Source organism: Plutella xylostella, chromosome 21 (assembly GCF_932276165.1).
Source record: "Plutella xylostella chromosome 21, ilPluXylo3.1, whole genome shotgun sequence".
Taxonomy (NCBI): domain Eukaryota; kingdom Metazoa; phylum Arthropoda; class Insecta; order Lepidoptera; family Plutellidae; genus Plutella; species Plutella xylostella.
Genome location: NC_064001.1, coordinates 7,182,278 through 7,205,895, shown reverse-complemented (window position 1 = coordinate 7,205,895; position 23,618 = coordinate 7,182,278). Strand labels below are relative to the sequence as shown.

The 23,618-nt window shown below is 37.5% G+C and overlaps 2 protein-coding genes across 8 annotated transcripts; both read left to right on the top strand.

The window, feature by feature from the left end:
* The first annotated feature begins 377 nt into the window (after positions 1-377).
* Positions 378-17,024, top strand: LOC105398394 (protein groucho). Of its 7 annotated transcripts, none has more exons than XM_048628421.1 (19): positions 378-800; positions 956-1,053; positions 1,143-1,206; positions 1,294-1,338; positions 1,460-1,597; positions 2,293-2,325; positions 3,696-3,836; positions 4,261-4,389; positions 5,978-6,100; positions 8,174-8,227; positions 8,566-8,682; positions 10,370-10,527; positions 10,800-11,061; positions 11,151-11,165; positions 11,987-12,166; positions 12,587-12,665; positions 13,151-13,315; positions 14,365-14,564; positions 15,077-17,024. In XM_048628421.1, the coding sequence occupies exons 1-19, from the start codon at positions 759-761 to the stop codon at positions 15,182-15,184; spliced, it is 2,151 nt and encodes a 716-aa protein (XP_048484378.1). In that variant the 5' UTR covers positions 378-758; the 3' UTR covers positions 15,185-17,024. The 7 variants fall into 7 exon arrangements, with proteins under 7 accessions (XP_048484378.1, XP_048484381.1, XP_048484377.1 ...); XM_048628424.1 differs by having other exon boundaries at positions 2,290-2,325; positions 5,978-6,073; XM_048628420.1 differs by having other exon boundaries at positions 2,290-2,325.
* A 508-nt stretch (positions 17,025-17,532) lies between these two features.
* On the top strand, positions 17,533-19,529 carry LOC105398412. Its single transcript, XM_048628436.1, has 2 exons — positions 17,533-18,223; positions 18,878-19,529. Exons 1-2 carry the CDS (start codon positions 17,756-17,758, stop codon positions 19,307-19,309), a joined length of 900 nt encoding a protein of 299 aa, XP_048484393.1. The 5' UTR covers positions 17,533-17,755; the 3' UTR covers positions 19,310-19,529.
* Positions 19,530-23,618: the final 4,089 nt, after the last annotated feature.

Genomic DNA, 23,618 nt, shown 5'->3' with positions numbered 1-23,618 from the left:
GTATGTGACAGTACAAATATACCTAAGCAGGAACTGTTCTTTTTTGAAGTTGGTGCCATATTTCTTCAGATTACTTTGTCACCGCACCAACATCAAAAAAGAACAGTCCCTGCTTAGGTATATTTGTACTGTCACATACGAGTAGAATTTGTGTAAACCTTAAATTATTTCTTACATTTTAGTGGTTTTTTGAAGTCGGTTTTTTAATTTTTTTAATTAGCTTATGGGAAACAATACTTGGGTGGCCATGTGTTAATAATAGTAGCGTGGTGACTCTTTCTTGCTAGGCCGTAGGTAGTTAGTAAACATCACTATTACATTGTATAGCAGGCTATTCACAGATTAGAAAATCGCCTTTTCCTCGGCCAAGTACACAGATTAATATATGTTTGACGTCTGGTAACGCTGTAAATGGAAATTACGGCGTGGATGGAATTTTGTTGAATATTTGCTTTGATAAAGCATTAAAATCCAGTATTTTTAACTTAAATTGTCGCGTTATATCTGCAGTTTGTTACGCAATACAGTTAACATTTATTATCGTTGAAATAATGACTGAGAGGCTCAAAGTTTTGTATCAAAGTTTGTGCATATCATTGTCTGTTTTAGCGCCATCAAGTTTTACAGTGTTTCTTGTGTTATAGCAGTGGAAGACTTTATTGACATGTTCGTGATTTCACTAGGATTACTAGTGTGTAGCGTAAAGTTTATAGTTTGACGGAGTAGTTTGTGTACAAACATTGGAACAGTTGGCAAGCATGTACCCGACGCCGACGCGGCACCCGGCTGCCGCTATCAGGGTTCGTATTTACCTGCTTCATTATCAACTGTCCATAGCGTTATTGATCACATTTTAGGCTAATAATCCTTGAAAGTACCAATAGAAAAATAAAAACACTCCAGTAACTTTTAATATAATTTGTTGGGAATAATTGTTTTTTTTTTTGTGCTTCAGGGACCGCAGCCCTCATCGGGACCCATAAAATTGACTATAGGTGACACTTTAGAACGAATTAAAGAAGAATTTAACTTTCTACAAGCTCAAAATCACAGGTAAGCCACATAGTCATAGTAAAATATCAAATATTTAGAAAGTACTTGTAAGTGGGTCATTATCATTAACTTTTGTTTCATTTTTGCAGCTTAAAACTAGAGTGTGAGAAGCTGGCCAGCGAGAAAACAGAAATGCAGAGGCATTATGTGATGGTAAATAATGTGATACATAATGGAAGGATTTATGCATGTAGAAATAACATTTTGTATGATCATTAATTTGGTGACATTTTGTTTCAGTACTACGAAATGTCTTACGGATTGAATGTTGAAATGCACAAGCAGGTATGCTATTGAAAATGATAATACTCAATATACTATATAAATAATAATATTACATGAAAGCTGAGTAAAAATAGGTCATGTAAACAGAAAAAATATACTGACAAAAAACTTTTAATTGCAGACAGAAATAGCTAAACGGCTGAGTGCAATTATAGTCCAAGTATTGCCATTCCTAGCTCAGGAACACCAACAGCAGGTCTCGCTGGCCATCGAGAGGGCCAAGCAAGTCACCATGTCCGAACTTAACTCTATAATCGGAGTAAGTATTACAGTATTGTGTTTGTTATATATTGTTATGCTGATTGGTTAGAGGAATCCTGCATCTATATTCAGTGGTTTTTGTAATTTGAATCAGTTATTTTTAGCCATTCCTATTAGGATGCTGTAGTCCTTAATTTTAGTCTTAATCTGTATATGTAAATATAGTTCTCTTTGTTATTTTTATACTGTTTTCCATTGTGTTATGCATCAGTGTAAAATACTGATTTTACGGTAATGCAACATTAAACATAGGTTTTAGATTGGTTGAGTACACATTACTTATGTTTAACTCTCTTTAATATAGCTTTGAAATTAAATTCTATCTCATCTCAACTAAAGTTGATCATAATAATAAATTACAATTTATGTGCTATACTTTCATTTTTTATCTGAAAGACAATTAAACAGCAATACCAGTAATATTTCCTAAGCACACACTTGTGAATATTCCATTTGTATTATTTTTATATTTATAACAATCACAGCTTATAAAGCAACAAGAATATCAATGTAACTAAAGGCTGTATACCTACTTATATTTTATATCTCTGCAATAAAAGTCAAGAATGTAATTTCCCTTTTGGGGTTGAAGCTAGCCTCAAACATAGTAATCATGTATGTATGACTGTATGTGGTTTTGAATTTGGAACACAACAGTGGAAAATACATTTTTTTATTGAATGTTGTCAGCAGCAACAGCAGCAGCATGGTCTGCAACAACTTATTGTAAGTTAAAAAAAAACGAGTTTTTTTATATGTGTTGTGATTAACATTATTTTTTTGTTCACATGCCTACCACTCACGTTTTATATGCCTCTACTTACCTGTACTCTTATGGGGATTTCCACAGAAAATAAATTGCAAATGGCGCCACAGATTCAAATTGTGTAGCTAGAAAGCTGTATTGTGATTGGTGGGTTATATCACCGTTATAACATGCCAACATGTCCAGGAGATACCACCTCACCTGTCTTTTCACTGAAAGTGATGTAATTCAATCCTTATAAAAATTATACCTACCTATACTTTATTAAAAATTACTAACTATATGGTGATATACGGGGCTTAGATGTGTCTAACCAGAAATTGGGAACTGCATTGCACCCTATGACATTGAAATTCACATAAAAGTTGTAAAAACTTTGCATAGGCAAGGCTTCAACGCATTCTAGGCGGTTGTTTATGTTATACATATTATAATCATAATGGTCAGTTATTTAAATAATAATTTGACTATCTGAAAGTTTGGCTTTTCCTGCTTTAATTTTGCACTGTGTGTTCTAACATCACAATAGTTATTTATTTATAATTTTATTCTAACAATAGTTTGATTCAAAATTATTACTTACATACCTTATTTACTCACTGGTTAATTCAAACAAGTGTTCAACTACGGTTTTTAATGACTTTTTGATTGTATTGAATTTGTCATGTAAAAAACATGACTCATTTTTCTATTTTGTTTTGCTACTGCTGCTACACTATGTAATCATGTGATTTAACTAACATTTGCATAAACATATTTATGGAATATTTAGTAGAACTAACATTATTTTACTACCTCAATGTATGTTAATGTTTTTCTGGTTGTTGTTTGCACAGTTGCAATGAAGACTTTTTTGCACTTGTGTAAGTTTATTTAGCATGGGCGTTCATTTTCTACTTATTTAGTGTGCGCAGGAACATAATTATAATTATATTCGTCTGTTTAACATCGCAAAATAAATATGGATTTTCTGTCTCCCCAAAAACATTATAACATTATGAAACAAAAATTTAGTAAGTACGTAAGACATCCTTAACCTTCGATTCGTATGTCTCGTATCCAAATAGTAAATACTTGTTTCTTGATAACTTATAAATTTTCTTCTAGCAATATCAATGTCATTGTATACAGCCGTCTTCCCACTCAGTTTTTCCACTCACAGGCTCACCACCATTTGCTATTTTGTGTATAAAAGTTTACTATATTTACTGCATAAAAACAATTAAGTAAACACTACATCGACATGCCTCCATTCCTATGACCACCAGTATTATAGCCCCACTTGTCCCTTTATCTTGCGTATACTATAACATTCCCCTCTTCTTTATAGCAACAGATCCACGCTCAAGCGGGGCTGGCGGGGCACGGCGCGGGCGCGGGGGGGCTCCTCGGCGCGGGGGCGCTGTTGTTCGGAGCGCCCCCGGGAGCAGGGCCGCCGCCGCCCCCGCACTTGCCGCCCCCGGCGCATAAGGTAATGTTTTAATTTGTTTAATAATGGAAAGTTCGCATTTCAGTTTGTGCAATGCGGTAGGGAAGCTAAAAGTTTTGTTTTGACGGCTGCGTGTGTGGTTGTTTTCATTAGCATCGAACACTCGTTTATTATTCATTAGGTCACTAGAACCACCTCAATGCTCTGTCCTTAGCATTTCTCATCCAACCACTACCGACTTCCAGTTTGAGGTAAATCGGGCTGGGATGAGTCTTTGGGCCTGGGCCTGGCCAAAAGGAAGGATGTAATTAAATATTAGTGTATGAAAGGAACGGATTTAAATATGTTTTTTAAGCTGATGCTATGTTATAAAAATATAGTTTATTATTTACAATATATCTGATCTGGTAAAAAATACTTTATTGTACCTACAATGAAACCACCACTCAACCAACCTCGCTTACAGGTAGAGTTGCCGCCCCCTCCAGACGTGAAGCCTCCAGTCATGGGCGGGCCGCCGCCCCCGCTGCTGCCCGGGCAGCCGCCCCCAAGAGACCGGGATGATGAGAGACACGTGCCTAGGGGCATGCAACAGGTGAGAAAAGGAAATTTTTAAGCAGTAGTGGTCGAAATTTACAAACATATAATAATTAAAAAAATAAAAAAACCGACTTCAAAAAACCACTAAAATGTAAGAAATAATTTAAGGTTTACACAAATTCTACTCGTATGAGACAGTACAAATATACCTAAGCAGGAACTGTTCTTTTTTGATGTTGGTGCGGTGACAAAGTAATCTGAAGAAATATGGCACCAACTTCAAAAAAGAACAGTTCCTGCTTAGGTATATTTGTACTGTCTCATACGAGTAGAATTTGTGTAAACCTTAAATTATTTCTTACATTTTAGTGGTTTTTTGAAGTCGGTTTTTTTATTTTTTTAATTATTATTTTATTTAATAGTTTTTAGTTTATTTGTAATAACTTTCAATCAAAAGTAAGGTACAAATGATACCAAAAAGTCCTACTAATCAATACGAATCATTCAAGCCTAAACACGAAGTAGTTGCTATATACCGTTGAGGAGTTCCCCTGACTGCCTTCCGTTTCCATCATCAGATCAGCTCAAGGTCACCATCATATTTTTTTGTTATAAGAACTATATTTACGTTCTTAATTTCATTAGAATCGGTTAATATGTGCCCAAAATGGAAATTCATACCCTGTTTTTACCCCTTTACCCACCCTTAGGGGTGAGATAAAATTCTGAAAAAAAAATGGGACCACCTGGGAGCTCAACCCAATACAACAAAAAAAGAATTTTCAAAATCGGTTCATAAACGGCGGAGTAATCGGTGAACATACATAAAAAAAAAAAAAAAAAAAAAAGATCCCGACGAATTGAGAACCTCCTCCTTTTTTTGAAGTCGGTTAAAAACCAACGCAATTTTCTACCATTTAAAGGCTTACTTGGAAAAACATACACTCATGTTTAAGATTTAAAAAATATTCGGCCAATAATCTTCCACTGATGGACAGATTTATCTACCAAGGACTTACACAATAGTCGGTATTAAGCCTTCCAGGATCACGAACATCATCAATAGCCCGTACTAGTCGACTGCTGGACTTAGGTAAACATTTTTAAGAGGTAACAAGGAGCTCCACAACACTGCTCTGGCCCTACCTGATTCAGCAACTAGCTTGTCGTTATCCACTCTAGAACACGTTACAAACGCAACATAAACCTCTGAACACTTTAACCAGCAAACGCAAATACCTCTTTTTTTTCGCTCAGTCTCATCTCACCCCATGAGCGCGAACAAAAGTATCTGCATATTTAACTGAAAGTTCAGCTTGCCGATTTAATAAACAGACAGAAGAAGAAATCTATATTAAACTCTTACCCCATCGACTCAGGCCTAGTTTCACCATAGTCTGTTAGATAATTAAGACCTCTGTTACATTGTAAGTGTTATCTAAAATAAAATAACCTATACGTCATTTCCATCTTAAATTCTTGACAGCTGTGTCAAAAGTCAACAACTAATCCCTTGTTATGATGTAACAGTGGTGTTAATGATCTAACAGAGTATGGTGAAACTAGGCCTTAAGGCCTAGTTGGAGGTTAAGTTGGAGCTTACGCTCCAAAACCCAAACCTAACCCCCATTTTCCCCTCACAGCGTCGCTCAGTCTCACCGCACGAGCGCGAACAGAAGTACCGTCCTCGCTCGCCGGAGCCCGAGCCGCTGGACGCGAAGCGAAGGAAAGAAGAGAAGGTACACAGTCATGTGAGCTTGTGCAGTGTATGTGATGCTTCTGTAATCTGTCGTATTATATCTGCTGTGTGTGTGTGAGCTACTGCCAGTTTCAATAACTATGTATCGATAGGTGACAGTTATTTTCAAATAAATATCGTCAGCTATCGATAGTTATAGTTATTTAAACTGGCAGCTACTGATGGTTTCGCGATGGCTGGCCGTTATAAGCGATTTAGGTACAATTCAATAAGAGCAGTACCTAGAACTAAATGTTTGCTGTACTTATTGAAGTGTAAATCGCTCTTTAGACTTGTTATAGTACCTACCCGTACATAAAACTGAATTACCGCCATGACAGGCGCTACGTTACGCTCTCACCTATGGAATACCTAGGAGTGCTATAATTATATAACGATGCGAAGTCGCATTAAGTGGTATTAAGTCCTAGCCCATAGTGCACATTGTACTAACTTATTTGAGCCCAACCAATGTCTGATGATCGTCATAGTTTAACGGTGGCGGTGCTGCCATCTCTCAACCGTCACTAGTCTTGCGCGTACAGCCTTAGTTGGCAGTTTTAATACGCCTGGCATTTGTGTGAATAGTAGTATGTAGTCTATATTTTTTAACAAAAGAGTGCTGACTGCTGAGTATGTCTCTCGCACATGTCCGATATTGACAAAGTGAAAAAAATGGAGTATTTTTTTCATGATGAAGTAATGTTACTGCGTACTACTTCTACCTTAATCATACAAACAAACTACCGGTGATATCATAAGATATTACTTATACTTTATTGCCAGTAGAAATAGCTATCATAACATTATGCCATTTGCCAAGTGTATTAAATTGTCAATTACTTTCTGCTTCCCGTTTGGCGAGTTGTGTGTTGTGTGTACGGTACGGATGCTATGCGACACTTGTAAATATCCTTCTTATTACCTACCCTTTCTATGATCTGGGTTTCTATATTTATTTTTGCATATCGATTGTCAAATGATTGTGCCCCTATAAAACCCCATAAAAGAAAGATTAGCTGATATAAAACTCCGAGAATAAAAATAATATGCTAAAACCACTTACAAAATACAGTTCTCCCATATTAATAATGCGCCATGCAAATCTTCGCAAACTGTCGTATTCCCGGAAACACCCGAATCATTGAATCGTACAAAGCACTTGCATTTTGATCCTTGTTCGAAAGAAATAGTAGTCAATATCATGTGACACATAATCGAAAACAATTTAGGCGGTCGGTGGCTGTCACCGATCAGTCAAGGGTCTCAAGGTCAAGATCAATATTACTTTTGTGGAATTATAAAGAGCTGCAATTACACATCGTTCTTGTTATTTTTTTCAAATGTGAATTTAATTTCAACTTAAATTATTTTTGACGATGCCATATTATGAGGCACATTTAAGAATAAAATATACGTCACATTGATAGACTTCACTTTGCCAATTAAGCCACACCCAAAAGACCAAGTTTGTAATTGTAATATTATTGTGAATGATCAGCGCTGTAAATAGGTACTTTTGAACTGAGATTTTAATGTAAACATTTTTATTAATGTGAAATAATCAGTGCTGTAAATACTTTTGAACTGAGATTTAAATTTTTTAATATAAACCTGTGTTTGAAATCCATTTCTCTTTATAATATAAACCTTGTGTTATTCAAACCTTCGTTCATCCATCTTTACATCAGCTTCAGTAAGACACTTGAAAAGTACCTACTGTAACATTTTCGAAGTAAATTTTAATATTATGGAATATTATGAATTATCGAATCAAATTTCGTTACTGATAAATCAATTATCTCTTTTAGCACCAATTACATAATTCTACTAAAATTTCATAAAGAAAATGCACTTAACCACTCTAAATACATAATAGTTTTCTAACGCTCGGGAATACGACCGTTGCCGAACAATGACGAAGATTTCTATGTGCATTATCAATTTTGGGGAACTGTACGTAGTTGTCAAATCCAACTAAATCCTTTTTGTATCCTGCATCATTATTGTAGACCGATCAAAATTTGTTGCTTCAATATTTGGTTTTTCACAACTGTTAGTACTTTACAAAGCAATATCACAAAGTCTGTTTGCATTTCAGGACAGCGACGCAGAGAAAAGTGATCAAGATCTAGTAGTAGATGTAGCGAATGAGGTGAGATTATTAGACTGTTCAGTTTATGGTCAAAGAGAGAGATGATGTAGTCTTTATTTTTTAAATGGTTTCATCACGAAGTTGGTCCTCAGTAGATTATTTTCCATGTATAGAAAACTCTTCCAAGTATTTTCATTCGTCATCATCAGCCCATAGCAGCTGCTGGACGTAGGAATCTCCAAGCTGTGGACTGCTATAGGTTAATGATGATGATGATGATGATGATAAAAGTTGTGCATTGTGAACAATTTGTGACATGAACTACACAAGTTGTTCTTTATAATGGTGGTCGTTGGTGTTTTGTGCTCGTATTGACATCATAATGTTGTAATTAACAGGAGGAGCGCGGTTCCCCGGGCGCGCGCGGGGCGGAGGGCGCGGAGCGGGGGGAGGCGCGCCCGCCCTCGCGCTCCGGCTCCTCCTCCAGCCGGTCCACGCCCAAGAGCACCAAGGACGTAAGTACAACACACACTCACGAGTACAATATACACTAGTATAGTAACTAACAGTAGGAGAAGGGGTCGCCAAGAGCACCAAGGATGTGAGTATAACGAGTGTGGATAGTGAAACAATATGAAAATGGCCGCCGGCGCCGCCGCGGTTACATAGATAGTTGAAAAATACGAGTAGGGTGAGATAGTGTGAGTCATTTACATATGGATTCTATATCTACTTACTACTTAAAGGATCAGTAAGTATAACACGTGCAGATAAAGAGTATTAAAATAAGGGCAGTTACAAAAGTGGGAGTAAGAAGAACAGAACTATGAACGCCATTTTCATATTGTTTTTTTAATTTATTTACGCACACTATATATAGCTACTAACTACCATCACTTACGGGACGACAAGAGAATCAAGGGTGTAAGTGTCTAGTATAGATAGTATAGATAGACTTCCGTCCTACTTTTACACAAGATATAGTATCTCCGAACACACTAACGTATACTGTTGAACTTTAACTAGTAGAGTGCGCAAGCTCATTTATATTTTTAAGACCTTACGTCACGTGGCTAATGGTTCTATCGTCAGGAAAGTGTACCAGGCCTTAGTAGAGTCAATTGTCTCGTACTGTATTACCTGTTGGGGTGGCTCAGCAAAAACCACACTAAAACCTCTTGAAGTGGCTCAACGAGCAATTTTGAAAGTCGCAACTTTCAGACCTTTTCTGTACCCTACAGCTCAGTTGTATAAAGACTGCGACGTCTTGACGGTTAGACAACTCTTTATCTTACACACTATACTTCTCCAACATCGCAACACTCCCTTCGCTAAAATAACAAAGAGACGTAAAGACAAAGTATGTACGATACCACGTACCAACTTTGCCTTTACTAAACGTTTTTTCCTGTTCCTTGGTCCTTTTCTATATAATAAACTAAGTTCAAGCTCTCCTTTAATTGATTTAACTCATTACGAATGTAAAACTATTATAACTAAATTTCTAAAAAATCTAACATACTTTGAAACTGAAGAAATTTTACAGACTATATCGTAATACCTACGTAAATAAAAAAATATATATATTTATCGTTATTGTCTCATTACCGTAGTTTTGCAAAAGTATATGTATGAGACACTCGCAAATGTGAAACTAAATTAAATAGACTAAAATCTACTTTATAACTTTATTATATTCAGATAATTACTAAGTTGCTGTACACGATTAATACCTAGTATTCCCTAAATTACCTACCTATCTATTTTTCTTATTATGTTCCCATCAAATTGGGTACCTATTATTATTTTACTTTATATAGCTTTAATTACACATTTTATAATCAAATTCGAAATTGTAACTCTTTATAATGTGTCTACTTAATTACGTTATTGTATTTGAAATAACATAATTTAAGTATTCTTCGTCTGGGTGTGGCACTGATGTCCTTTATACAGGTTATTCACTAACCTAGTAAGGACAACAGTTCGACTTATCAAATAATGATTCCTTCAGATTATGTTACTTCATGCATGACTTATAATAAGTTTCTAATTTTAAGTTGAATTTAACTCTGTTAGCATGAATAAAGTTTATTATTATTATTATAACTTAACAAAAGATTATTGTCCTAGTTATATGTAGGTATAAGTTTATTATATTATTTTATAACCCTCCTCATATAACCATCCCTTCCTCCGCAGGAGAAGCCCGGCACGCCTGGCGGCAAGATGCCTCGAGCATCCACCCCGACTGGGTCCGCTCGAGGTCCATACGGGTTTCCACCCTACCCCGGGTATCGACCCCCCAATCACTACGACAACCCGCACCATAGGACCAACGGCATCGCTGCTGCTAAACCGTGAGTTTATTGTGTTAATACAATGGTATAAATATGGGTTATAATCTGGAAGAAAGTAGGAGGACTACTGCTGGATATGTGGCCTCTTCGAACTGAATGTATTTTTACACTGACTATGGATGCTTTTCAGATTGAAACAGTCCTATTTAGATTTTGCCATGATTGTCTTTTGTGAACAATTTGTCTATAACATACCGACCAGCTGATTTAAAATGTCGACGTCATAGGCATAACAAAAAAACCGTACCTACATAACAACTCTTTCTTTCCAGCCCATACTCATACCACACATGCGGTGGTCCACTCCAGCCCGTTCCATTCCCTACGGACGCCCTCATAGGGCCAGGCATTCCCCGCTCGGCTAGACAAGTGGCCTCATTACCCCACGGCGAAGTGGTGTGTGCGGTCGCCCTATCACTGAGCAATGGGGCAAGACATGCTTATACAGGGGGGAAAGGATGCGTCAAACTATGGGACATAACCAACCCTGGGTCACCGAACACCCTAGAACCGCTATCGCAACTCGACTGTTTGGTAAGTTTGATTTCTGATTCTGTTGTATAAAAGCTAGGTTTTGTAATGGCAATGCAATAATTAGACTTGTTTGTCTCACGGAAATGTAGTCGATTGATGCTGTGGTGAGTTTCACTTGTTTTTCTCTTGCATTTATAGTGTTGACTGTAGTGTGGTTTGTTTTGTTTTTGCGTGGTTATAGAGGCAGCGTGCATGGGAATATTTACTAGGAGAGTTCTATTGTTGGATTACCAATACGTTTATCTGTTGTTTTGGTCGTAATATTTACCACTTCTTCATTTTAATTCAATAATAGCTGCATAATTTGTTTGGTACACTTATTTCATTCCATGTGTATAAAAGCACCAATGCAAGGGTTACTTGCACTATTTTCAATGACTACTTATTATTACTAGCCACATTAGTTGCTAAAAAATAAAACATAAAATAGTTCAGCAGTGCCTTAGCTATTGCTGCCGTCTAGTAACTAAAACAGAACTCGTAAAACGAAAACTTAAATAACGCTGTGACTAAATAAGATCTACATCGCGTTGCAAAAGTGGTATAGTAAGCCGGAAAAGGGTGTAATAGTGATTTTTTTAATACCTAAAGGTGAGTATAGACTACAACATTTTGCCGAGCATTTCTGTGTAATGTAATGTTCTTACGAAAAGTACAATACAGGCAAAAGCATGATAAAAAGTTCGTAAAAGTATGATACACTAGAACATATCAGAGAGCGGCTCGTTGTTCTGTTACAAGTAAATGTTGTAGTCTATACCCACCTTAACGTGGCTTTTTAGAATAATTACTAGATATTATTTTCCGCACAAAAAAATCTTTCTTTTTTACATTATCTTTTTGGCTTATTATACTATTTTCGCGCGCTGCATGCCTCCCTCCCTCATCACGCCACCCCCTAACCCCCCCTCACCCCAAATTCCAGCAACGAGACAACTACATTCGCTCCGTCAAGCTTCTCCCGGACGGTCGCACGCTGATCGTGGGCGGCGAGGCGTCCAACCTGTCCATCTGGGACCTCGCGTCGCCGACGCCGCGCATGCGCGCCGAGCTCACCTCGTCCGCGCCCGCGTGCTACGCGCTCGCTATCAGCCCGGATTCTAAGGTAATTGTAGTCTATTCTACTGTCTGATATGCTTAAAGGTTCCATTAGAGAGAGCTAGGTGCAGAAAAACTAGCACGGGACGCATTTAAGACGTGACAAAACTTTTACATCGCTTCGTATCGCGCTCATTCACAATGCGAAGCCTCAAGAGCGAGCGCGACGGAGAACCTTTGTCACGTCTTAAATGCGCCCCGTGCTAGCCCTTCAGCACCTAGCTCTCTCTAATGGAACCTTTGTGCATATCCCTTTAAGATTAGACCACGATTTCCCACCACGCCGGTCTACTGCGGGTTGGTGCGTTCACACAACTAGATGTGCTGAATCTAGATTTGCAGGTTTCCTCACGAAATTTGCGTTCACCAATTTCAATAACCAATAAACTGAGTAAACTCAAAAGTGTGTTTTTATATTTATTTTCAGGTGTGCTTCAGTTGTTGTTCCGACGGCAACATAGCAGTATGGGATCTCCATAATCAAACATTAGTTAGACAATTCCAAGGTCAGTATTTTGTTACATATTGTTTTATTTTAGTATCTTTTAATTTTAGTGTGTTATCGTCAGCCAATAATTCGTCCACAGCATGACGTAGCTAAGATACACTAACCTAAATATTTGAAATTGTGAGTAGGAGAGCGTGCTACGCTAGTGGTTTCTCCAGAAGCCATCCAACACAACCTATATGTCCAGCTCACAAGGTCACTGCCACTTCAGCTGGCACATTTAAAGACCTATGTCTCTAACCTTAGTTTTAAACAACCCCCGTTTTTATAATAATAATAAAAATCTGACCTAAATTCTTTAGTACACTTGACCCTATTTGAACTTAAATATTCTTTCACCCAAAGTTTGTCTTGAAAAAAATCTCCTTTAGTTATAAAACTATGTGTTTGTATAGTATAAGCTTTTGTAAATTCTGTCCTTGTTTGTGTACAAACAAATAAATAAGTTATTTATTTAAAATAACATTCTATCTCAATTCCCAGGCCACACAGACGGCGCATCCTGCATAGACATCAGCCCGGACGGGAACCGGCTGTGGACGGGCGGGCTGGACAACACGGTGCGCTCCTGGGACCTGCGCGAGGGCCGCCAGATGCACCAGCACGACTTCTCCAGCCAGATCTTCTCGCTCGGCTACTGTCCTACAGGTCTGTGTGTCTTGTTGTAGCATCAAGTGTCTGTATTCGCGCTACCTTTACACATGTTAAAGCCTTGAGACTAGAAGCACAAACGACAGGCAGAGATGCATTCCAAAAACTCATTTAACTGTGAACTAACGATTGTGGTTTTACGAACAGTGACAAAAAACCTTGTTAAACCACAGCAACTTCATTGAAAACTATTCATATTTTGAAAGACATATAGCTGCTTAACAGCAAGAACTTCTAATTTTTTCTCTCTGCAAAATAAACAATAAAAAAAAACATGGACGGGCGGGCTGGACAACACGGTGCGCTCGTGGGACCTGCGCGAGGGCCGCCAGATGCACCAGCACGACTTCTCCAGCCAGATCTTCTCGTTGGGCTACTGTCCTACTGGTCTGTGTGTTTTGTTGTTGTAGCAATAAATGCCAGTTTCAATAACTCTATCTATCGATATCTGAAAGTTACTATCATACGATTTTGACACATAAACAGTTGCATTCTGTCAAAATCGTATGAAAGTAACTGTCAGCTATCGATAGAGTTATTGAAGCTGGTAATAGGTGTGTATATTCAACAACCGGCAGTGAGCACGACTATTCCAGCCAGATCTTCTCGCTCGGCTACTGTCCCACCGGTCTGTGTGTCTTGTTGTCGTAGTAATAAGTGTCTGTATTCAACAACTGCTGAGCTAGATTCCAGTGAGATCTTCTCGCTGGGCTACTGTCCCACAGGTCTGTGTGTCTTGTTGTAGCAATAAGTGTCTGTATTTGCCCTACCTTAACATCTCGTCTTGAAAGCTAGGAGCCAAACGACAGACAGTGATACATTCCATAAAGTCATTTAACTGTGGACTTACGAACGGTGAGTATAAATCTAGTTAACCATTGCAACTTTATTGGAAACCATTCAAAGGTTGTCTGAAAAATTGCACTTAGCAGCAAACTCACATTTTCTATAGCAAAACTTATCTATATTTTGTCTGTGCAAAAAAAACTGTTTTCTGTTGTGTTGCCAAATTTTTCATAAACTATAACCAAAACCCCCCTCCCCAGGCTCCTGGCTAGCAGTCGGCATGGAGAACTCCCACGTCGAAGTCCTACACGCGGGCAAACCGGACCGCTACCAGCTGCACCTGCACGAGTCGTGCGTGCTGTCGCTGCGGTTCGCGTCCTGCGGCAAGTGGTTCGTGTCCACCGGCAAGGACAACCTGCTCAACGCGTGGCGGACCCCCTACGGAGCTAGCATATTCCAGGTTTGTCTGGCTGCGTAGTTGAAACTGTCCGAAAAAAAAACATATGGAATAAGATGGTTTTGAATTCTTGAGTGACACCGTGGCGCGGTGAGGTTGATCAAGCCTAATGTGCTATGGGGATTTAGAGAGCTAGCATATTTCAGGTGAGTGGGCTGTGAAATTTTAACTGCTTGTTTTTGGAGACTTTTTGAAGATTCACTTTGCAGTTTTATGACAAACAAGTTATGGTCTAGGAAGTAAGACCTCGGTCGACGGAGAGCTGTCATCAAGGGCCAATGAAAAACAAATTTAAAAATGGTAGCTGGACAGGTACAGAAACAGCAAACTAGTAGTATGCAAAAGAGTATATCTAGCGATAAGACCGCTTATTTCGAGAATATGGGTGTTTATTGTCTGTTCTGTTATTTTAGTGACCAATAACGATACTCTATTCTATTCTATCTGTCGACCACTATAGCTAGTTTCACTTTTCTATCTATAAAATAACATTAGGTACTCATTATTATTTACAGTCTAAAGAATCTTCGTCGGTGCTGAGTTGCGACGTCGCGGCAGATGACAAGTTCATAGTGACGGGGTCTGGCGACAAGAAAGCGACAGTTTACGAAGTCATGTACTGAACCACCCGTGAGTGTCAGAAGAAATCTCAGGCAATAAGACCCTTCCTTGGGGTCCATAGTCCATCTCTTGCGATTTAGTGAGAAGGAATTCATTAGTGTATATGGAAACGTGAAAGAGGAAATGGTAAATAAATGTCTTATTGTATAAAAGCAAGCTTTATCTATGTTTTTTCTTTGGTCTACTTTAGTGTTTAAATTCATTTTATCATCTTATCGCACGGAAATAATAATAGGTACATATTTTTGTATAAATGTGTGCTTTTATAACAATGATGGTTCTTCAGAAATAAATATTCTTTTCCATATAGTGACTAGCCGTCATGACTCTCTGAAGTATTGACTCATTTAATAATATGTAACATAAATAAACGTTCCCAAAATCATTTTCGAATATTTGAAGATTTTTTTACAACAGAGAAACATATTGTTTTGGTTTCTGATATCTGAAATTGTTATGCAATATGCAATGGACCAGTAAAATCCCCATTTTGAAAAAGAAAAGTTATTGTACGTTGTTTTTGTAAAAACCAGGAAACAGGTGTTTAAAATAAATGTTTTATAACTATGTATTACTTATTAGTTTCATGTCTTTAAACTTTATACATTACATTTCTGTATTTTTATCATTCAGACACTCATCAGGTTATTTTCAATTGAGATTCCCAGTGGCTGGTAAATCAGATGATTTGGTAAATATAGGTATAGGTTCTCAGAAAGATGAATGTTAGACGCAAATATTTTAGTGTTATTGTATATTTTTATAATAAAATAAGAAATACATTATTAAATAAAAGGATCAGTTTCATCAGTACTTTTGTAGTTACATATTATATAATTTGTGAAATTATTATGAGATTCTTGCGAATCCTTATATTTTTTTCTTGACTGAATTTTGTCATTTTTATCTTTACTTTATTGGACGTCTAAAATTATTTTTGTAATAGTTCTAAGTAAGTATTTTATTAAAATTACAAACATATCAATGGACTTATTTTATAGACAAAATTTTAATGCATTTTTTTCTATCTAATAACAATAAATGTTCCTCAAATTTAAAAAGGATTACCTAGGACACTTTACCCTGTTACCACTAAATTCCAATATCAGCATTTGTTTATATTCTTTAATTTGTTCGTTACATTTAATTTACTTAAGTACCTACATATTTTTTTTATAACTACGCTATCCACATATTTTTAATTAAGTTATAATGCAAAGTCTGAGTTTGCGAAACGGGTATGAAACACGATAAGTTTTCGTCGTATTATTGTAAAGTATGTATTAGATACTTGCCGTCTGCAACATGTGTCCCAGCTCTCAAGTGATTAAAATAATATTCTAAAAAAATAAGGGGAGAATGTACGGAGATATATGTATATTGTTTACCCACCTAAACAGAAAATAAGGGTAGAACATAATATGTATCAACTCGTACGGATAAAGCTATAGGTCCTAGTTTCTAAATATATAATTTAAAAAGCAATAAATGTGGTACTTGTTGTAACGCGTCGCTTTGTAGTTAAAACTAGTTTCTCCCAAAATTCTATCTCATATTTTTTTATTCCTCCGTCCTTCTATGTTTAAAAATAATACATTTCATGAAAATATCTGGTATATTTGTGGTAATTAATCAATGTGAATAGATAAGGTTAGTATTGATTGCATCATGATCTGCAATTTGTGATATTATTAAGCTATAATACATGTGATGAATTTATTGATTTAATGCCACCATTGGGTCGTGAACTCGTGACTATGAAGATTTGTTATAATTCCTACTGTCATCATGTGAAACTTGATTTTATTACATTGATTATATATTTAATTTATGCCCTCATAACGTTTTTTTTTTATTGTTCCAAGCCCATACAATACTACATAAAGTTGATATTGATTGCAGTCGACTGCATCCGACCGCGGGCAGTTGATATCATGACTGCACACTGCACGAAGTTGAAGGTTTAACTGGATTCAGTTGAATATAGCTACTGCAGTCTAGTCCGTCTGATTTCAGATGGAGTAGTATTGCTGAAACTCTCAAACAGATTACCAAATAATAATATACTAGCAGTACCCGCGAGCTTCGCCGAAAAAAACCCGTGGGAATTCCGCGATAAAAAGTAGCCTATGTTCTTTCACAGGGTCTAGACTATCTGTATATCAAATTTCATTCAAATCCGTTCAGTAGTTTAAAGAATAACCGACAGACAGACACATTTACTTTCGTATTTATTCAGTGTTTCCTGTAGAATGGACTCGCACATACGAATAAAACGTATCCATTCAATCAATTTGCAAAAAATACAACAATGACACCATATACCTACCTATAACTTTATCTATATCAGGCACTGTAAACGAAGATCTAGTCACATTTTGAAACGATAATTTTACGATAATTATAAACTGATAATAATTAATTTGAAACCGGTAGTGCCGACTCAGATATTCTTGGTAGTATTTTTAGTGTTTAATTGTTATTTAAACTTGTGCTGTCTAAGTAAACCAATTCAAAATATACTTAGGTGTTCAGTTCATATACCAAAACATTTTCAGAAGTAATGATAAAAAATGTTCACTTACTCAGTTACCTTTGCACTGCTTATCTGCGTGAGCAGTTACGTGAACAGTCAAGAGTGTGTCACTTATAATTTCGAAGAGAATTTCGATGAGTTCTTCTCAAGCTGCGGCGACAACAATGAACTATGGAGTACAGGTTTCTACGAAGACTTGGGCATTGAGAGTCCCCACCCGCTAAGCACCACGTTTATCAAACCTGGACAGAATGGTCTGAGCTGTGTATCATCTGACACATTTCCTGTTCGGGCAGATGGTAAATTTGAAATACAAGCGTATATGAAATCCGCTAGTATAAATGACCAGATCATAGTGATTGTCTACGGGGAGCAGGAAGAAGAAAACGATGCTACTTTGGGTGTCGCAGTGCTAAGCGCAGCCGTTGATGGTGAATCAGGTGATGGATTTTACAATTTCGAAGTGAACTGGTCAGTGTCAGGTGACAAGATGTACAATGGATATGTAAGTTTATAAATGTGTACTTGTTAATTTTTTGGGTTCCGTAAGTTTACAAGGAAGTCTAGGATCCTTTATAGTTTCGTCATGTCTGTCCGTCTGTCCTGGCTCGTTCTCCGCCATTTCTCCACCGATTGCCACGAAAATAGGTGAAGAGATGTAAATACTGATGATCCAAAACAAGGTTTTTAAAATTATCGAAAAGTAATTATTTTTTACTGCGAAAAAAATACAAAAATACAACTTAACTCACACGATTGGAGGTTAAGTTGAATTGTATCGTTAAAAATTTATCTATAAATATAACAAACTTTACCTTGAAACCATGTGGATCAAACCCCCCAGTGTCGAGATATTTTAAATACTATTAATTACAATAATCCTGAAAAACTGTCCTGTAAGTAAGTACTTCCAAGTAAGTACTTTCAACGAAAACGAATAGCGGACTCTGTATCATACATAGTTATTTTATACAACTCGACCATCTTATGAGGTGCATTTGCCCTAACTAAATGGTAATGTACTTATGGATATTTTTTGTGTCATGCGGTCGGCTCATCCTATGGCTACGGAACCCTTTTATGTGCGTGTCCGACACGCTCTTGGCCGGTTTTATAAATATAGTTGATCATGTTAATATGCATAAATGTATTTTCACAGGTAAAATTCCAAGGTGTGGCTAGTGAGGAGTCGATACTGTTTGTTGATTCATTTCGGTATTTACCTCCTGGAGTAGATTCCGAATCATGTTCTGCTTATGACGATGCAGAGTCCCCAGACCCAGAGTCCAGTAGCCCAACAACTGTTGATCCAGAGTTCAGTAGCCCAACAACTGTTGATCCAGAGTTCAGTAGCCCAACAACTGTTGACCCAGAGTCCAGTAGCCCAACAACTGTTGATCCAGAGTCCGGTAGCCCAACAACTGTTGATCCAGAGTCCAGTAGCCCAATCACTGATGACCCAGATTCCAGTAGCCCAATAACTGATGGTCCAGAGATAGATCCTATAACAGAAGGTCCTGGGACAGATAGTCCGGACGTGCCGAGTGCGAGCCCTGACCAACCAGGCGTCGACCCATTTGGAAAACATTAGCAATAGTTTTTGCATCATTACTATCATTCACGATTCTCGGTCTTGTTTGTTGGTCATTCTACGAGTGCGGAAAAAGAAGAGTACAAAAGCAAACACCACAGGAGTTGTTTATGACTGATTACGATAACTTGCCGAAGCCGATAACTATGCCGCGAGTGGCGAGGGCCTTTAATGATACGAGTAGCATTTACAATAAAAATCAATAAATATAAAATCATTATCTATGTTTTTTATTTATTCTAAACTTATAAGCAAAGGGTTACGTATATAGGTAGATAACTGTATTATAGTTCGCTTTTACTGAAAAAAATATTTGATATAGGTATATATTATTATCATGTAGGGATTTTTATTTTGACTCATATGATAATTAATATAATTGTGTTTATATTAGGAGTTATGTAGATAAACGCTACTAACGTAGTAAGAAGCACTTGTTATTATCTAGTCTTGAGTGACTTCTCGCTATAAAACTGTGCAGTCTATTGAAAGTGTGCAATCACAGTTAACATTATAGAGAATACCAGAGCTTTAAATTTTCAATATACCATGGAGAAAATCCATTGTACCTCAATATTGAAGTGTTTCGTACAAATTTTATAATGTTTTATTAACAATCTGTTCTTGTTAGGTCAGGATACTTATAAAAAAAAAGTTTCATACATATAGTATTATATTTCTATGTATAAAACTTTTGGTAGCGGAGGCCAAGATCCACTTTGGTTCAACGAGCCATCAAGAGTGAGAGTGAGTATAAAACGGATCCATTAATGCAAATAATATCCATTGGTTATTTTGGTAATAATAACATTTTATTTATTTGTGCTTACAGATACAATTCACCGTTATCTGTATGTGCTGCTTAAGTTAATCCATACAATTTAATACGATACGATAAGTCACTGAAGCCGCGCAAACTCCCAGTACCCATTTCCGCGTTTATTAACATATTCGGAAAAACAGGCTATAATCAGAAATACCTGAATGTTTCACGTAGACGCAATGTTAGTGTTATAATGTTATCAAAATATAGGTGATGAGCCTACAAGGTGAAACTCGTATCTATTGTCTATGTGTGCTTTATGAATAAAATAGTCTGTTTAAAAAAACGTCAACCAAGGACTTTCATTAGAGGTTATGGGCCACCAAATTTTGCAAAGAAAATTAAAGTTATAATGTTAATTGAAGAGTTATTGTTAGATTGTTGGTTTATTTTACGCGTGTGACATCAGAAAATCAAGATGACCTCAAGTTTTCTCGCTAGTGTACCAAAGCTCAAGGGTCGTGAAAATTATGACGACTGGGCGTTCGCCGTTCAAAACTTGCTAGTTCTTGAGGACACGGACAAGTTCCTCAAGCAAGAAGGAGCGACGACAGATGAAGCACAGATAGCAGCAGATGCCAGAGCACGCGCTAAATTGATCCTGACTATTGACGCATCATTGTTTGTGCATATAAAGGAGACGAAGACAACAAAGGAGTTATGGACAAAACTAAAGGCTCTGTTTGATGATTCGGGCTTTTCAAGAAGAATAACCTTGTTACGTCATTTAATCTCCATCAGACTAGAAAAATGTGAAAATATGACCAGTTACGTTACACAAATTGTAGAAACTTCGCAACGATTAAGTGGAACTGGATTCACAATAAGCGATGATTGGGTTGGGTCATTGTTACTGGCCGGTTTACCAGACATGTTTATGCCAATGATCATGGCAATCGAGCATTCCGGGATGAAGATCACCGCAGATTCCATAAAAACAAAATTGTTAGATATGGAAAATGGCGACTCATTCGTAGTGAACGGAAATGAAAACTCAGCATTCATGGCGCCAAGTTGGCAAAAGAAGAAACATGGTAAGGTTGGCAACAATAGCAAACATGGCGGACCGACTCCGAATGTCTATGGCCCGAATACGTTAGTGTCAAACTCAAATGACAGAACCAACAAAACAATATCATGTTACAAATGTAAACAAACTGGACATTACATGTCTCAGTGTCCACTGAAAAACGACAAAACAGAGAAGAAAAAGCAAACAAATGCATTCAGTGTTGTTTTTCTGAGCGGTAACTTTAATAAGTGCGACTGGTATGTTGATTCTGGAGCCAGCACACACATGACTGCAAACGAAAGTTGGTTGACAAAACGAATGGACTCGAGAAGTTTACCTGAAATCACAGTAGCAGACAATACAACAGTGCCTGTGTTATGTGCCGGTGACGTAGAAATCACGACGAGTTACGGTTACGAGGTCACTGTGAAGAATGTATTGTGCGTACCGACACTTGCGACGAACTTGTTATCAGTTAGTGAATTGATAAAGAATGGAAATAGTGTTGTGTTTGAACCCGACCGATGCCTGATAAGAAACAGTTTAGGTGACATAGTTGCTGAGGCGGAACTTGTCAATAATGTATACAAGTTAACCGTGCAAAATAAAGCCTGTTTGTTATCATCACCAACAACAGATGGAGAGACATGGCATAGACGGCTTGGGCACTTAAACAGTACAGACATGAACAAGATGAAGCAAGGTTTAGTCAGTGGAATGAATTATCCAGACAAATTTATGACAAGTAAGACTAGCTGTCAAGTATGCTGTGAAGGAAAACAGTCAAGATTACCATTTCCGACTGGTACACGAGCCACAGAAATGTTACAGATTGTGCATTCAGACATCTGCGGACCGATGGAATGCAAATCAATAGGTGGTGCAAGATATTTTTTACTGTTTGTTGACGACTACACCAGAATGACCTTCATATACTTCCTGAAGTGCAAAAGTGAAACACTGACTTGTTTCAAAGAGTTTAAGTCAATGGTGGAGAACTATCAAAACAAAAGAATAAAAATATTGCGAACAGACAATGGGTGTGAATATTGTAGCAATGAATTTCGAGATTTTCTGAAGCATGAAGGGATTATTCATCAGAAAACGAATCCATACACACCGGAACAGAACGGACTCAGTGAAAGGAACAACCGGACCATCGTGGAGAGAGCTAGATGCTTACTTTTCGAAGCAGAATTAGACAAGAAGTTCTGGGCGGAAGCGGCTAACACTGCCGTATACCTTAAGAACAGGTCTATAGCTTCAGGTATTGAAAAGACTCCATATGAGATGTGGTTTAGTAGGAAACCTGATCTGCAACATTTGCGTGTATTTGGGAGTACTGTGATGGTGCATATTCCTAAAGAAAAGAGAACAAAGTGGGACAAGAAATCCATGAGACACATACTTGTTGGTTATTGTGACAATGTCAAGGGCTATCGAATTTATAACCCAGTAAATAACCAAGTTTCTACAAGTAGAGATGTTGTTATCCAAGAGAAACCCAAGCGACCAGATACAGTGACCGTTTCCCTAGAGAGCACAGATTCAGTGGGGGAATTAGAAGAGGAATCTGTGGTGAAACTGGGACCTTTGAATGACTCAAGTTCTTCTGAATCAGATAACTTGAATGTTGAGGCAGAAAACATAGAGTCAGAATCTTGTGCAGAAGATCTGAACATAAAACAAGACAGTTCAGTGCCGCAGGATACAGAAAAAGCTTCAGAGATACCCGCTACACCGGTTCAAGAAGTACCAATAGTAGAGAAGCGACAAAGGAGAAAGCCAGAGAGATATGGTTACGCTAACATGTGTGCTACAACAGGAGATGACGAACTGACATATGCAGAGGCTATCAGTGGGCCAGAGCGACAGATGTGGTTGCAGGCCATGGCAGAGGAGCTGCAGTCATTTGAAGACAATCAAGCGTGGGAAGTTGTCGATACTCCCAGCAACGCGAGTGTAGTGCAGTGCAAGTGGGTGTTTAAAGAAATATGATTCAGACAATAAAGTGAGATATCGTGCACGGCTTGTGGCCAAGGGTTTTACCCAGAAAGCTGGCATTGATTACCAAGAGACCTTCAGTCCAGTGATTAGGCATTCAACGCTGTGTTTGTAATTTGCTGAAAATTTTGTTATTTTGATAAAGTGGGGGTGTTATAATGTTATCAAAATATAGGTGATGAGCCTACAAGGTGAAACTCGTATCTATTGTCTATGTGTGCTTTATGAATAAAATAGTCTGTTTAAAAAAACGTCAACCAAGGACTTTCATTAGAGTTAGTTTTACTGTGTTTTTTCGCAATACTAAAATCTATAGTTTCAGAGGAGATGTGTGTTGTGTATTCTTTCACCGATGACTTTTATCGTTCGTTTAGTAAAAAAGAATGCAGTGATGATGTCAGTTGGGACTTAGTGAACTACTCTGATGCTGGGGTACCTTTACCAAGTGACGTCAGTGTTAGTGGAATCAA